This window comes from Rattus rattus, chromosome 10 (genome assembly GCF_011064425.1).
Source record: "Rattus rattus isolate New Zealand chromosome 10, Rrattus_CSIRO_v1, whole genome shotgun sequence".
NCBI classification, from domain to species: domain Eukaryota; kingdom Metazoa; phylum Chordata; class Mammalia; order Rodentia; family Muridae; genus Rattus; species Rattus rattus.
In genome coordinates this window covers 39505698-39519377 of record NC_046163.1, presented here as the reverse complement: position 1 = coordinate 39519377, position 13680 = coordinate 39505698, and the positions used below count along the sequence as shown (strand labels likewise).

Below are 13680 nucleotides of genomic sequence, written 5' to 3'. Positions count from 1 at the left end.
ACTTCATATTACAAAACATTAATTGAGGTTATTAGAAAAGGTTTGTGGTCTTTTTTCCTAAATCTAACAAAATTTTAGAGTGACTTTTTTCTCTGGTGTACCTTTTCATTTCTTTTTCTACTTAGCATTTTCTATTTTTTTTTGTAAGTTCTAGATCCACTTGTACATTTGACCAAAACGAGTAATGATACGTCTTGATTGGAGTCTTGAACTAAAATCTTTGTGGAAATTCAACTCAAGCAATAATTTCTATTAAACACATAGAAAGTGTTTTGAGAAACTGTTACTGCATACAGCATTTAACTATCATTTTGATATGAAACTACAATGGAAAAAGGCTTGAGATTTCCCTGTAAGACAAGTTGCACACACAGACATAAACAAACATCACTTAGGAAGCAGAGGACAGTTTTGCAGTAGATCACACTGACAGTCAGAGATGTAGAAAAGACAAAGCCAGAGAGCTTTAGGGACTAATGCAGGATGCATAGAATTCAGTTAGAGTGAAGGATTTAAAAGAATATTAAAAAAGAAAAACAGTGCGAATGAAGAGTCAACATGTTAGTTATTCATTAGAATAAGTGCTAAGTAGTAATGGAGTAAAATAAAAAGGTAAGTTAGCTACTGAGGGGCTGGAGAAACAGCTCAGCAGTTAAGAGACTGACTGCTCTTCCAAGGGACCTGGGTTCAATTCCCAGTACCCACATGGCAGCTCACACCATTCTGTAACTCCAGTTACAGGGGATCTGACACCCTCACATAGACATACATGCAGGCAAAACACCAATGAACAATAACATTTTTGAAAAAAAAATCAGCTAATGAAAGGTAATTGCCATGTAAAAGAGCAAGGTGAACTTGCACAATGAAGAGTGACTGCTCTTATTAATACCTGTTGTCTGCACCATTCTGTGCTGTCCTAAAGCTTTATGGGCCTCCATCCTTGTAGCCCTACAACAACCCTAGGAAACAGACAGGAAGTATCTTCCAGTGGTTGAAAGGAGGCCCCCATGGATGGCTCATTGGTTGAATTACAATGCTGGTAAGCAGCAGAAATGGGATTTGAACCCAGAGTTAGACTCTAATCTACATTCTTGGTCAGTAGCCTCCTATGCTGCTTCAGCATCTGATCACATGGTATGATGTGCCAGATTGCTTCTTTAGTGTCTATAATGCTGTGGTGTCTCCAGTGTATCCTCTATACTGTAAGCACAACAAACATGCCCATATACAGATTTTACCACAGCACGCTGTGTGTGCTTTACTTCCAAATACATATAACTAACCCAAAAGATCATTGGCTTAAATACAAAAGAGACCATATTTTAGAGCCATAGATTCTTGGCCATTATTGAACCATGTCCACATTATCCTAGCAATAAATAACATCATTACCTTGAAAATGTGCCCCTCTTGTTCACTCTACCCCAAGGCTTCCATCCTCAAAGTCATAAGACATAATTGTTAACTGAAGCTCATCCCATCATTCCTACATTCCAAGGCAGGGCATTTGGCTTGGGGAGGTGGGGGGATGAGAAGGGGGTGCAAGCCTTCAGCAGCCTCACTCTAGCAGAGTAGGCTCTTTCTAACCAGCCCTGAGAGGCCTTCCAAAACACACTTTTGCTTATATATCAGAAGTGAATTCACGGTCACACTTAACTACAAGGAGTCTAAGAAATATCACCATTGATCTGGACATGCTGCCAACTCAAATAAAATCAGGGTTCTATTACTAAGAAAGAAGAGGTGGATATTGGATGGGAATTACCATTATCTGCCACACTTTACCTTATCTACCAGATTGCAGCTCCACAGAGTGGATCTTCAGCATATAGCATGGGCTGTTGGAATGAATCCATCATGGTATAGAAGGACTGACACCAGGTGGAGAACTCGGATTTCTTACTTTTAGCTGCCATGTCACTTACACTTTGTCTGCCCATTTCAGAACCCTTGAGTGTGCTTTCCTGTGACATCCATCTAGTCTGTCATTTTGTTCAACTTAACGAAACTTTATCTAAGACTCAATACCCTTGTTTAATATTAAGTAACCCTCTCCCCATCGTGAGACAGATGAAGAGAGGCTGGCAAGGCTGATTACATAGTTTAGTAATTTTTCATCATTTACAATGCAATAAGAAGTCAGTATGTGTCATTTAGGCATCACTTGTCAATAGTACAAGAATGGCAGATCTTTAGTGTGTTTTATTTTGTGCCAGGACTGGGTTAATTGTTGCCATCGGTTAGGTAAAAGACTGGAAAGTTCAGTGTTCTTAGTGTGTCCAGTGAATATCACTCAGCATCGGTGTGAAGTGTAGCTTTGGAGAAAATGAGAGACAAGCTAATGGGAACTGAAAAGGTGAGACTTGAAGACTTGGGCCCAAGTGAGAAGTGCTTGAATATGTCAAATCAAGACTCTAGTGATCAACTGCCCACAGGCTGATGGAGTAGCTATTGAAGACATGGCATCAAAGTTACCAGACCAACTGGTAGAGTCACACAGAAGTGTCACAAAGAAGTTACTTTTGTACACGTGAAAGGACTGTGGTTATCATTATGGACACATTGAACTTGGTTAACAGTGGAGCATAAAATAAGAAGTGTATGATATGTTTTATCTCTAACTCATTTTTGAATATTTTAAGCAAGAGCAAGAGCAGCGCTATCTTGAAAAGCATTGCTTGTTAGGTGTGGCTTGACCAGCAATGGGAGCATGTAGTTATGTTCCTTTTATTCCCTTACACTCTAATGCTGTAGTGACCCTCAGCTATAAAATTATCCCTATTGCTACTTCATACCTGTAATTTTGCTACTGTTATGAATCATAATGTAAATACATATGTTTTAAAATGGTCTTAAGTAACCTCTGTGAAAGGGTCATTCAATCCCCAAAAGGATCTCAATCCACAGATTGAGAACTGCTGCCTTAAACAATGATATTTATCTTTGCCTAATGCAGAACGAAAGGACTTGTACAAGGAATGCCTGTCCTGGGATTAGGTGGGTTTGTCCTGACTGTAAGCATTTGGTGACCACAAGTCCAACACTGCCTTCAACAGAGGAAGTTTGAAAGCCATGTGCCATCCTTGAAGTCATGTTTGTTTGGTTAAGTTGTCTCCCCTGTACAGTTCAGCTCATGTTGGCTGTGTCTCGCGTGTTTCAGGGTAAGGTGATGGCGTGCAAACACTGCAGTGATCTCTTCAGCAGGGAGGGGGCTGGAAAGCCCGTGGCCGGAAGTAGAGAGGACCAGGGACTTGAGGCAGACGATGAGAAGGACTCACTCAAGAAGCAGCTGAGGGAGATGGAGCTGGAACTGGCACAAACTAAGCTGCAGCTGGTGGAAGCCAAGTGCAAAATCCAGGTTGGTGATTGATAAAAGATCAAAAGGACACAAGACAAGCAGCCCCATTTTACACAACCGTGGGCATGTAGAGTAGATCTGAAAATCTAACATTACTGACAATGAGTCAGGAAAAGTTGTATTTTTAAACAATTCTCATGTACACATAGTAAGTTTTTACATAAAGTAAACTTGATGTTAAGATGGTATATTTATCTTCTATAACTAATAAATTTCATATTACAGGACAGTTATTCTCAATGTTACTCAGTATTAATTTATACTTTAATTTGTAATTGTCAATTCTGAGAATGCCACTTCACATAAATACATAGTTCCAAAATGCAAAGTATGTTTTGGGCCATTTCAGAAACTATAGATTCTGTTCTAATTTAAAGATAAAATTAATTCCATGACTTATTTTTAATGAAACTTAACAGCAACTCAAACAACTAATTTTTTAAGATTTATTTTTATTTTTGTGTATGGGTATTTTGCCTAGAGAAGGGCATCAGATCCCTTGGAAATGGAATTGCAGGTGGTTATGAACTAATGTGTGCGGCCTGGGGCCTCTGGAAGAGTTGCCCGTGCTCGTACCAAGCCTTCTCACCAGCCCCCAACTTTTTGAAATTTTTTGAATGCAAACAGTCTAAGACACTATAACCCAATACATATCACTTCGATACATATATGCTGAGGAATGTTGGAAAACAATACCATTTTCTGTAAATAAAACTATGCTTCTATATAAGATCAGAAATATTTGTATGTACAATAAAACATACTGTAACACATTAACATACACAAATCCAAAATCTGAGCCGAAGTGTGTTTGAAGTAGAATTGTTGCTGCTAGCTGGCATAACATAATGGCCTGCCCAGTGCAATATGCACAATTTGTGTTTAGAACTAAGGCTGAAGTGAAGTCACATGATAGAATATGGGTAAGTACAAACAGAAACACCTCAGATTCACTACGCCGTTGGTTTTGAGTTAATTTTTTAGCATTGCTGAATTTTGTCATGACCTTCCCTACCTCCTATATTGAGTACTATGACCCCACATATTAGGGGAGTCTCAACCCATACTTTAAGAAGCTGAACTGAGACAGGCATCAAGTCATCTACCTTTAATCCAAGCACTTACGGAATGGAGGAAAGTGGATCTCTGAGAGTTTAAGGCTAGCCTGGACTATGCAGTGAGACCTTGTCCTTTCAAAAGAATCTGTCCTTGGTTAGAGTCATGATGTTCCTGCATATGGTACGTTTTTATACCCTGGACCATCAGATCTTATAGCATGTACCCATAGACGCAAATATAACCTAAGTGAATTTTTAATAATTAAAGGTATGTTTTATGGGAACTTAACAGTATGCTCTTTGATTGTCCTTCACTTGGTCACTTTGCTTGGCAGATCTGAAAGTGACAGACCCAAGACCTCTGTTGTTTTGCCTTCACAAAAGACTAATCCCACTCTTTCCTTTGGAGTTATTTTGGGTCTCAGCTGATTTTGCCAGACTCTTTTCTCCATTCTCTTCATATTGTATAATAGCAATTAGAAAAACGGTCCTGGTGTCTTGGTGGACTGATCTGTTGCCTTTTACCAGTAACCCCACACCCATACCCATGCCGCATTAGGAATCCTCACCACTGTGTCTTGTCAGGAACCTGAATGTTCTCAGGGCAGTATTTGAATTGGAACTCATTTGTACTCATATTTACTTGTGGTTTTAAGCATTTAGTCTCCAATTGCAACCTAAACCTAAATTTGGACCTAAGTAGCAAGGAGATGGGAAAATAAAATGTGGTTCATTTCTCTATTCATAGAAAGCACAGATTCTCATTTTCATCAGTAACTGTTTTAGCTCTCCACTTTTCTCTTCCATTAGGAAGCCAACTAAATGTCTCCTGGGCTTTGAGGGAGGGCTGGCTGCAGAGGCCTGGTGAATCTAAACAGCATGTCTTAATTTCCTCTGGCATTTATATAACCTGTGATCTTCTTTCACTAGGAACTCGAGCATCAGAGAGGAGCGCTTATGAATGAAATACAAGCTGCAAAAAACTCTTGGTTTAGTAAAACCCTGAACTCTATCAAAACAGCCACAGGCACCCAGCCACTCCAGCCACCACAGGCTCCCCAGCCACCCAAGGAGAGCACATAGTTCCAGCCTCAGCCAAGCACAAGAGCACAATGATCAAAACAACGGAAACCAAGAAGTTTTCCTGTTGTCCCTTTGAAGAAAGTAAAGGAGACCAGAAAGCAAGTTAGACTCTTCTCAGTAGCTCTGTCTTTCATGTATGACATTTTTCAAAGGGATGTTATTTAAACTGACCTGATTTATGTTGAATATCTATTTCCCAGCTTCTTCATGGAAAACCACATTCAGATCCATCATAGTATTACACATTGTTTTATATGCCTGAAATTTAGTTGGAAATGAGTAATCTAGAACTAAATGCTTTTGTTTAGAATTAACTATTCATAATAATTTTTAATCTTACATAAAATGGAGACATGTTATCCCAAGCTAAAATGGTAAGATCTCGGTCACAGAATTCTGTTTTTAAAGGGAAACTAAACCTCTTTAACGTTCCAGGATTATTCATAAAAAGCACACTGGGGCCGCACATGATCACTGACAGGCCTCACACTGAAGTGACGTCCACACTGACGTGCTACCCTTTTCCAATTAAACAACAGACCAGGGGTTGGCTTGAAAGTTTCCCTCTAACTATTCTGAGTTGGCTACATTTGGAATTAGAGGGCCAATAGCTGTGGAGTAGATGGGCTACTGCCCTCTAGGTTATTTACCGTGACTTTAAATAGAGGTGCAGTAGCATCATCTGACTCTGGTAGTCTCTCAGATCCCTTTAAGGACTCCATATGGGGCTTGTTCTCCTGATGTGCCTATATATGAGCAGAGGTGACTCGTGGCAAATGTAACCTCAAGGATGGGTAGTGTAGGTTACAGACGTAGAGTCCCTTCTCTGGAGAAGCATTGTACTTGGAATGGAACAGTGATGAGGCACTGGGTGATGCCAAGCTTGTTGAGGCCAACACCAGTGTTCTGTACTTTATTAAAGGAGGACATGTTGCCAAGGAAGTTGAGGAGATCTTCCCAGCACCTTGGTGTCGGGCAACTTTCCTTACTTTTCCCTAACTCCCAAACGGTGTGTCACACCTGGGAATAAAGAGAAACAAGTGCATTTTTCACGTTTTGGATTGACTAAACATTTATAGAAATTCTTATCTCATGGAATGGTAAGGTTGCTGTTTTAAAAAATGGTGCAAATATTTTTCCAATCATATTTGGCATGCTTGTATAAATACCCCTTGCAAGAAATTCTTTGGAAAGAACAAAACTAATTTTCCCATTTTCTAAGCTACTATGGAAATCTCTGCCCCCTTTATAGCAACCAGACAACTGTCAGTCATGTAGGGCAGCGTTTGTTTATACTCATCTTTAGCTTCATTGTTATACATACTGTTTCCAGAGTACCTTAAAGTATGTAGTGCCACAGTGATTCTCTTCTGTGCCATACATTGTAATAACCACTCTGAGATCTCTCAACCCCTGCCTTCAAGTTGCTCACGATAGATCCTTCCTCTAAAATCAGTTCTGAGTTCTAGTAAGTGGAAATTCTTTAATCTCTAAATATCTGTGTCATCTACAGCCCATGAAACTGATGTCATTTGATGTTACACTTACCACACTATGCTTTCCATATTGAAATTTAGTTTTCTTCTGACAGCTTTCATCAGAAGATTCATTTCTTCTTACCAAAAGGGCAGTAACCCAGCACTCCTGATATCTCTGTTGACTTTAACATTCCCTACATAATGGTTTAGATAAGCTATTTTTTTGTAAAATATAGAAGCTAGAACATTGCATCATTTCTGTCAATCATATAATACAGCTACTTAGCTTTATTGGTACTGTGCGCTTTGAGACCAGGGAACCTAGACACATTACTTTTTCAAATGGCCAGCTAAATTAAGGTGCACTTTTGTGGACTTCCAAATACCATCCACAGCTCTTTTTAACTTCTGAAAATAAATACATTCCACAGAATACCTAAGTTGCAAATTTTTTCATAAGTGATAAATGAGAGAAACAGAATGGCTCCAGATCAAGTCTTTTTCCATTCAGGCTGCTTTCCTTTTTCTCTTTCAACAAAATCACCCGGAACATGTGCTTTAAGAGTTAAATACATCTTTTGAGTTTTCATCTAACTCTTATAAAAGACCTACTGGCAGCACATAGTCTTTTTGTTTTCCATTTGACACGGGCACCATGTGTATTGGTATCAGGTCTAAGCTGCCCAGCATTACACTGTTTTTGAGTTAATGACAGAAATAAAGAGAATTCAGAAAGTAGTGATTGCTTATTCACTATTTTATCACAGTGGTGCCCGGCCACACATTGCTCACCATTGCTTGAGAACTCCAGAATGCCAACAGAAAGACTAACTCATCTCAGTTTCTCTTACTATTTTATATATTGGAGAATTGAAACTTTTTTTTCTTGAGACAGGTTCTGCTATGTAGTCTAGGCTAGCCTTGAACTTAGGACCTTCCTACCTCAGCCTTCCAAGTGCTGAGATTACAGACAGGCACCACAACAGCTAAAATGATTCTTTTGAACTCCTTGTAGTAAAGAGATAAACCAGCCAAGTGTCCCAAGATATTTTCAGACATGGTAGCTTCTGTCATCCTTCCCCAAGCGTTACATGATAGCAGACATTCCTGAAATGCTGGTATCTGCAGCCTGAGAGGTGATCATTCCCCTTTTCATTGAGCTCTGTAGAATACAATGAGGATCCCACCCACTGGCTTTTATAATGCGGAGATCTCTTTAGTGAACTCTTGAAGGACACTAAGTTGGATTTGTGCACGTGTTTAGCACACACCTGAGCCAAGTCACAGTGTGGTTGTTTTTAGTACCTGTGATTTAATGCGAAGAAACTCTTGGTTTACTACTCTAAAGTATATGAGTGCCGATCGGAAACAGTAATGGGAGAGCCACACAGGTCACAACCTACCTTTTCATACAGTATCTGTCTTCCCCTCACCAGATATTAAGTTAGTAATTTCCTCCTCTTGGCTTTCTTGAATTTACCTGGGAAAGTTGAGAAGACCCCTTTGTTCTAATGATGAGAGTTTGGTGTTTGTTTTATTTCCTATGCTTTTTAAATGTTCACCTTTCCTACAGTGTGTATTCATTTGTCTTCACCCTGCTCCAGCTATTGAATTGGGCAATTAGTGGTTTTAGCTAAAGTGAGAAAAAGGAAACAGTATATAGATAAAAGGGCACAGCAGATAAAAGAGCCTTAAAGTAGTCACTTAGACCAAGAATCCATGTTGATCGCAGGGATACACACCCACAATCCCAGCACTCGGTAGGCTGAGGCACAGGCCAGCTCAGCCTACCCAGTGAGCTTCAAACTAGCTAGGATGACATAGCAAGGACCCATTTAAAAAAACAGGAACAACAAAACGCCAGACGTGTAGCTAATCAGACCGAGCGCTCTTGTGCTCTCACGGAAACCTCCCCAGCCCTGTGCATCAGACACGAAGGTGGCTGCCTGTACTTTACTCCTTTAAGTGGACAGAGAGATCATTTTAAAGGAAGGACCTAGTTTTATCTTCTAAGAATGACACTTAGAAAGATGATTGTATTACATAACTTATTCTTTATAATACTCTACAATAGATTATTGTTTTGCTTTAATATCTAGCAAATGAGATAATGAACAATTCTGTTGTATGATTTGAATAGTTAGGGGTGAGTGTACATGTGTGCAGTGAGTGTGTGTGTGTGTGTGTGTGTGTGTGTGGTAAAATTTTATAGAGTATATGATTCTTTTGTTTACCTAGATACCATGCAACCAAATACATATTAGATTTTGAGACATAATGATCAGAACTGGAAGCCCAGGCAGCATCTCTGTGGCCTGTTTCTAATGACCGTGTGTAAAACTGTCTAGTCTTTGTGCTGGGGGTCACATTCAGCACTTCTTTTCTGATGGTGGCTTATATGTAACACATGCAAGGCACTTTACATTACCCATTTCCTTACCTTTAAAGCTCTGCAAACATGAAGACCCCCATATAGACTATACCTCAACAGATGATGCTGATCTTGAATTATAAGAAGAAAAAGTAGATGCGTATAGAACTTTAGTGATTACAGTCAGCTGTCCTGTATATCATTCTCAATTTCCTCATAATGAACTACAGCTCGAACTTACCTCCAACAATACATATCACCTGCTATAAAACTATCTCCATCAATATGTCCCCCTATTGTGCTCTCATCTCTGGTTTATCATTAACAGTATTTGAAAAACATTTAAGAAAAATGAATCATTGAGAAGAAAATGAACATTACTTTTTAATTGACAAATGATTAATGTAAGACGCCTTCCACTAGCCAACAACTTCGAATAACCGTACTACATATGGAAATGGTCAAAGAAACTGATTTGTGAGTATAAATGAGTTAAAAGATATTGTCATAAAGCACAAGAATAAAGATGGAGATGGTCCCAGCATCCAAGATGTACCATCAGCCCCCTGCATTGGTTTCACTATTCTTGGCATTTTACATAATGCATGGATGCTGTGTTCAAATTAGGGAAAGGGTTTTTTGTCAGCCCCATTTCTTTCTTTCCAAGTCCTGCCTTTCCCTTACTGAGGAGGTAATATAAACCCTATGCTATTTTTATGAAATATTATTTTCCCCAGCATCTACAATAAAAACATGTTAGAAGAAAGGAGTTGACTAGTCTGGAAAGTACTAATTGACCATAAAATCAACATTAGCCGTCAGCCTCTTCCTCTATAAACACTGACCAATTACTTGTTTCCACAATGCCATGTATTATGTGCAGTGCACTCTATTAAGGTAAATGTGATGCTTGTTAAGAAAGTGCAATTTATTGTACATTGTCCCAACAAATGTTTACTTTTATAACTGTTATGATCTTGTACTGGATTGGTATCTTGTTTAGATGTGTGAATGAAACCTTGTGAATAAACAAATGTGACCAAGAAGGTAACAAGGTGGCTGTTTTGTGAGCCAGTGACATTTTCAATGCTTTGTGTTGCCCCTTTGGTTCCATTAAACAGTAATAAACATTTGTTTCAAAGTCCATGTGTCTATTTTTTCCATGTTGACTTTGTTTTAAATCAACTTACTGATGTTAGTCAACTTAGAGAGAAATCGTATATAGAAGTATGCTCCAGGATGTACACAGGAAAATGATAGCCAGCATAGTACTAGTGCTAATAGTCTATTAAGGATAATAAGTTCCTGATTACAAGTAAGAAAAAATGTCTTGAGCTAGTTTAATAACCTTTAAAGGCAATGAATTCAAATAAAATAGGAAATCTATAGCATGGCACCCTAAGGCCAAACAGTTAGATCTGAAGAGGTATTGAAACCCAAGCAGTTAGCTCCAAAAGTAACTTTTGCTTTCCAAGTAATGATTAGCTGATGTTTTTTCTCCAAAGCCATGCTTTCTAACTTCTACATGCACATCCACCAAGTTTTCACATCCTTTGACTATTCAGCAGATTTGGACTAGCTCTTCCAGCATCCCAAACCTAGATTCATTAAAAACATATGATTTGGCCCATCCTGGGTCAGATGGCTACTACTTCCTGTCTATATACACAAAAAGAGGGTGATGCCATGTAATGTAAATGGAATTTTGTGCAAACACTCAAGGTTTGAGTTATATGGGGTACTAGAAACAATCTGATATGTATAAGTTGTAGTGTTATTGTTGGCATTTTTATCTGTGGACACAAGGGGGGTTTGTTTGGTTTTCCTGACTTCTAAACCTAGTGTATCCAAGTCACTCAGAATAGCGATGGGGTAAAAAGTTTTATCTTCTTTTGTTTTGAAACACAGTCTTACTCTGTGACTGTAGTGGTTTAAATAGGAATGGCCCCCATAAGCTCAAAGATTTGAATGCTTGGTCACCAGGAGTGACACTATTAGGAGGTGTGGCCTTGTTGGAGGAAGTGTATCACTGAGGGTGGGCTTTGAGGTTTCAAAAACCCACCCAGTGGTTTACTCTTCCTGCTGTCTCAAGACCTGGATGCAGAGCTCTCAGAAGCTTGCCTGCACGCTGCCATGCTTTCTGACATGATGACAATGGACTAAACCTGTGAGAATATAAGCAAGACCCCAGTAGAACAGTAAGACAAAAACCAAGGCTGGCCTCAAGCTCACAGCAATCCTGTTCAGGGCTGATATTGTAGATGTGAATCACCATGCCTAAGGAGTTCTCCTTCTATATAGTATATACATAGGGACTTTGTAGATGGGTAAAGACACCAAATTGGGATTGCTTTGTTGACTGTCTTAAGATATGAGACTTGGATGATTTAAAATGCTTCCTAAAAGAAAATCAAGTAGGGGCTGGAAAGACAGCTTAGAGGTTGCATTTACTGCTCTTGCAAGGGACTCTGGTTGGGTTCCCAGCACCCACTTGGTGGCTTCAACAACCTGTCACTCCAGTTCAAGGACAGCTGATGCCCTTTTCTGACTTTTACAGGCACTGCATTCACTCAGTGTACATGCTTAAGTGCAGGTAGGTCACTCACACGTCCATAAAATTGAAGCTTAAAAAGGAAAGAAAGCAGAGTAGAAGAGAATGGAAATAATCACCAGTCTTGTTTCAGAGAAACAAGGTTCAGATCTTGCTAGGCAGATGAAGTAACTAATCAAGGACCCAGAAACTGGCCCAGTGGTTAGGAGAATGGTTAAAACTTAGGTCATAAATCCATACCTACAGACCAATACAAAAAGATGTCAAAGGACTGTGGTACTGATGTAGAAATAACTAGGGAGTTGAGGTGTTAAGAAAACAGAACTGTGTCCAGAACACGAGCTTTTAGATTATTAGAATCCAGAAATGGTTAGTTCTGTAACATGACGTCTAAAGTACAGTCATGGGTATCTGAATAAAACCCAGAACTACGACTTATGGCATACATGCAGATATGGGTTTAAAGGAAATATACTGTTTTCATGTATCTTTACTTTCTAAGCACTGTTATCAGGTATTCCAGTCCCTGCTTAGACATGAAAGAACTCTATTCTGAGAATTTAAAACCTAAATGCTACTAAGACCTTGAAACTGGACTTGAAACAAGGAATATAAAATCATTTCTCCACTGGCTAAGTTTTGTGTGTCAATTTGACACAAGCTGGAGTTATCACAGAAAAGGAGCCTCAGTTATGGAAATGCTTTCATGAGACCCAGCTATAAGGCATTTTCTCAACTAGTAGTCAAGGTGGGAGGATCCAGCTCATTGTGGGTGATGCTGTCCCTGGGCTGGTAGTCTTGGGTTGTATAAGAAAGCAAGCTGAGCAAGCCATTGGAAGCAAGCCAGTAAGAAACATCCCTCCATGGCCTCTGCATCAGCTTCTGCTTCCTGATCTGCTTGAGTTCCAGTTCTGACTTCCTTTGGTGATGAAACAGCAACGTGAAAGTAAGCTGAATAAACCCTTTTGATGACACCTGTGTCGTCACAATATTGAGAACCGGGCGTAGGCCTGTGAGATTTAAGAACCACATACTTGGGTCATCCGTGTTAAGAGAATGCCATCCCGGCTTTACTGAGATCTCCTTATATACAAGAGGCAAAAGCAGTGGAAAAGTACTAGAGCAGGTGGAAAATCCCCAACCAGGAAAACAGGAAGAATCTGCACCGTGGACAGTCCCGGCCCCAAATCAGGGGCTGAGAGCAGCTGCCAAAGGTATAAACAACTTCTTGTCATGGCAGGCTGAAAGGCTCAGCGAGGGGGAAGGGAAACACCCCAAGGTAGGGCCCAACACCCTTTACTCCCCAACTTGCATCTTGGTCATGATATTTGTACAGGAATAGAAACCCTGACTAAGATAATTTCTTACATCTAGGACTTGATTCCCAAACTTCCTGGAAAAGAATGCTGTTTGTTTCCTTTCCTCTTGCTGTGAGAATATATTAAAATTTAAAGAAGAGGTTTTATTTGTCTTACAATTCCAGGTTACAGTCCTGTAGAGGTGAGTTTTGGCTACACCACTTTGTGCTCCCAGCAAGTTGTGTGCTTTCAGACACACACACACACACACACACACACACACACACACACACACACTTAGCTTATTTTTTAAATGCCTTGGCTACTCAAAGGCTGGGCACTTCTAATCCTCTGCCTGCTACCCTAGGCCCAATTGGGGAAGTGGCCAGTGTCCACTTACCCAAAATCTCACATGTCTGTCTTTCCTGCAACTCTTGAGCTCCATCTTCCTTGAGTCATGGTGATCCTCTCCCCTGCACC

At 39.7% G+C, this 13680-nt stretch overlaps 1 protein-coding gene across 3 annotated transcripts in view; it reads left to right on the top strand.

Annotated features, from left to right (window-relative positions):
- The window catches only part of Rabgap1l (RAB GTPase activating protein 1 like), a 558252-nt gene extending 552125 nt beyond the window's left edge, over positions 1-6127 (top strand). For all 3 annotated transcript variants that reach the window (XM_032915702.1, XM_032915703.1, XM_032915704.1), the window contains 2 exons: positions 3164-3361; positions 5350-6127. In XM_032915702.1, the coding sequence (XP_032771593.1) occupies positions 3164-3361; positions 5350-5502 (351 nt within the window). In that variant the 3' untranslated portion in view covers positions 5503-6127. The remainder of the gene's footprint in view (positions 1-3163; positions 3362-5349) is intronic.
- Positions 6128-13680: the final 7553 nt, after the last annotated feature.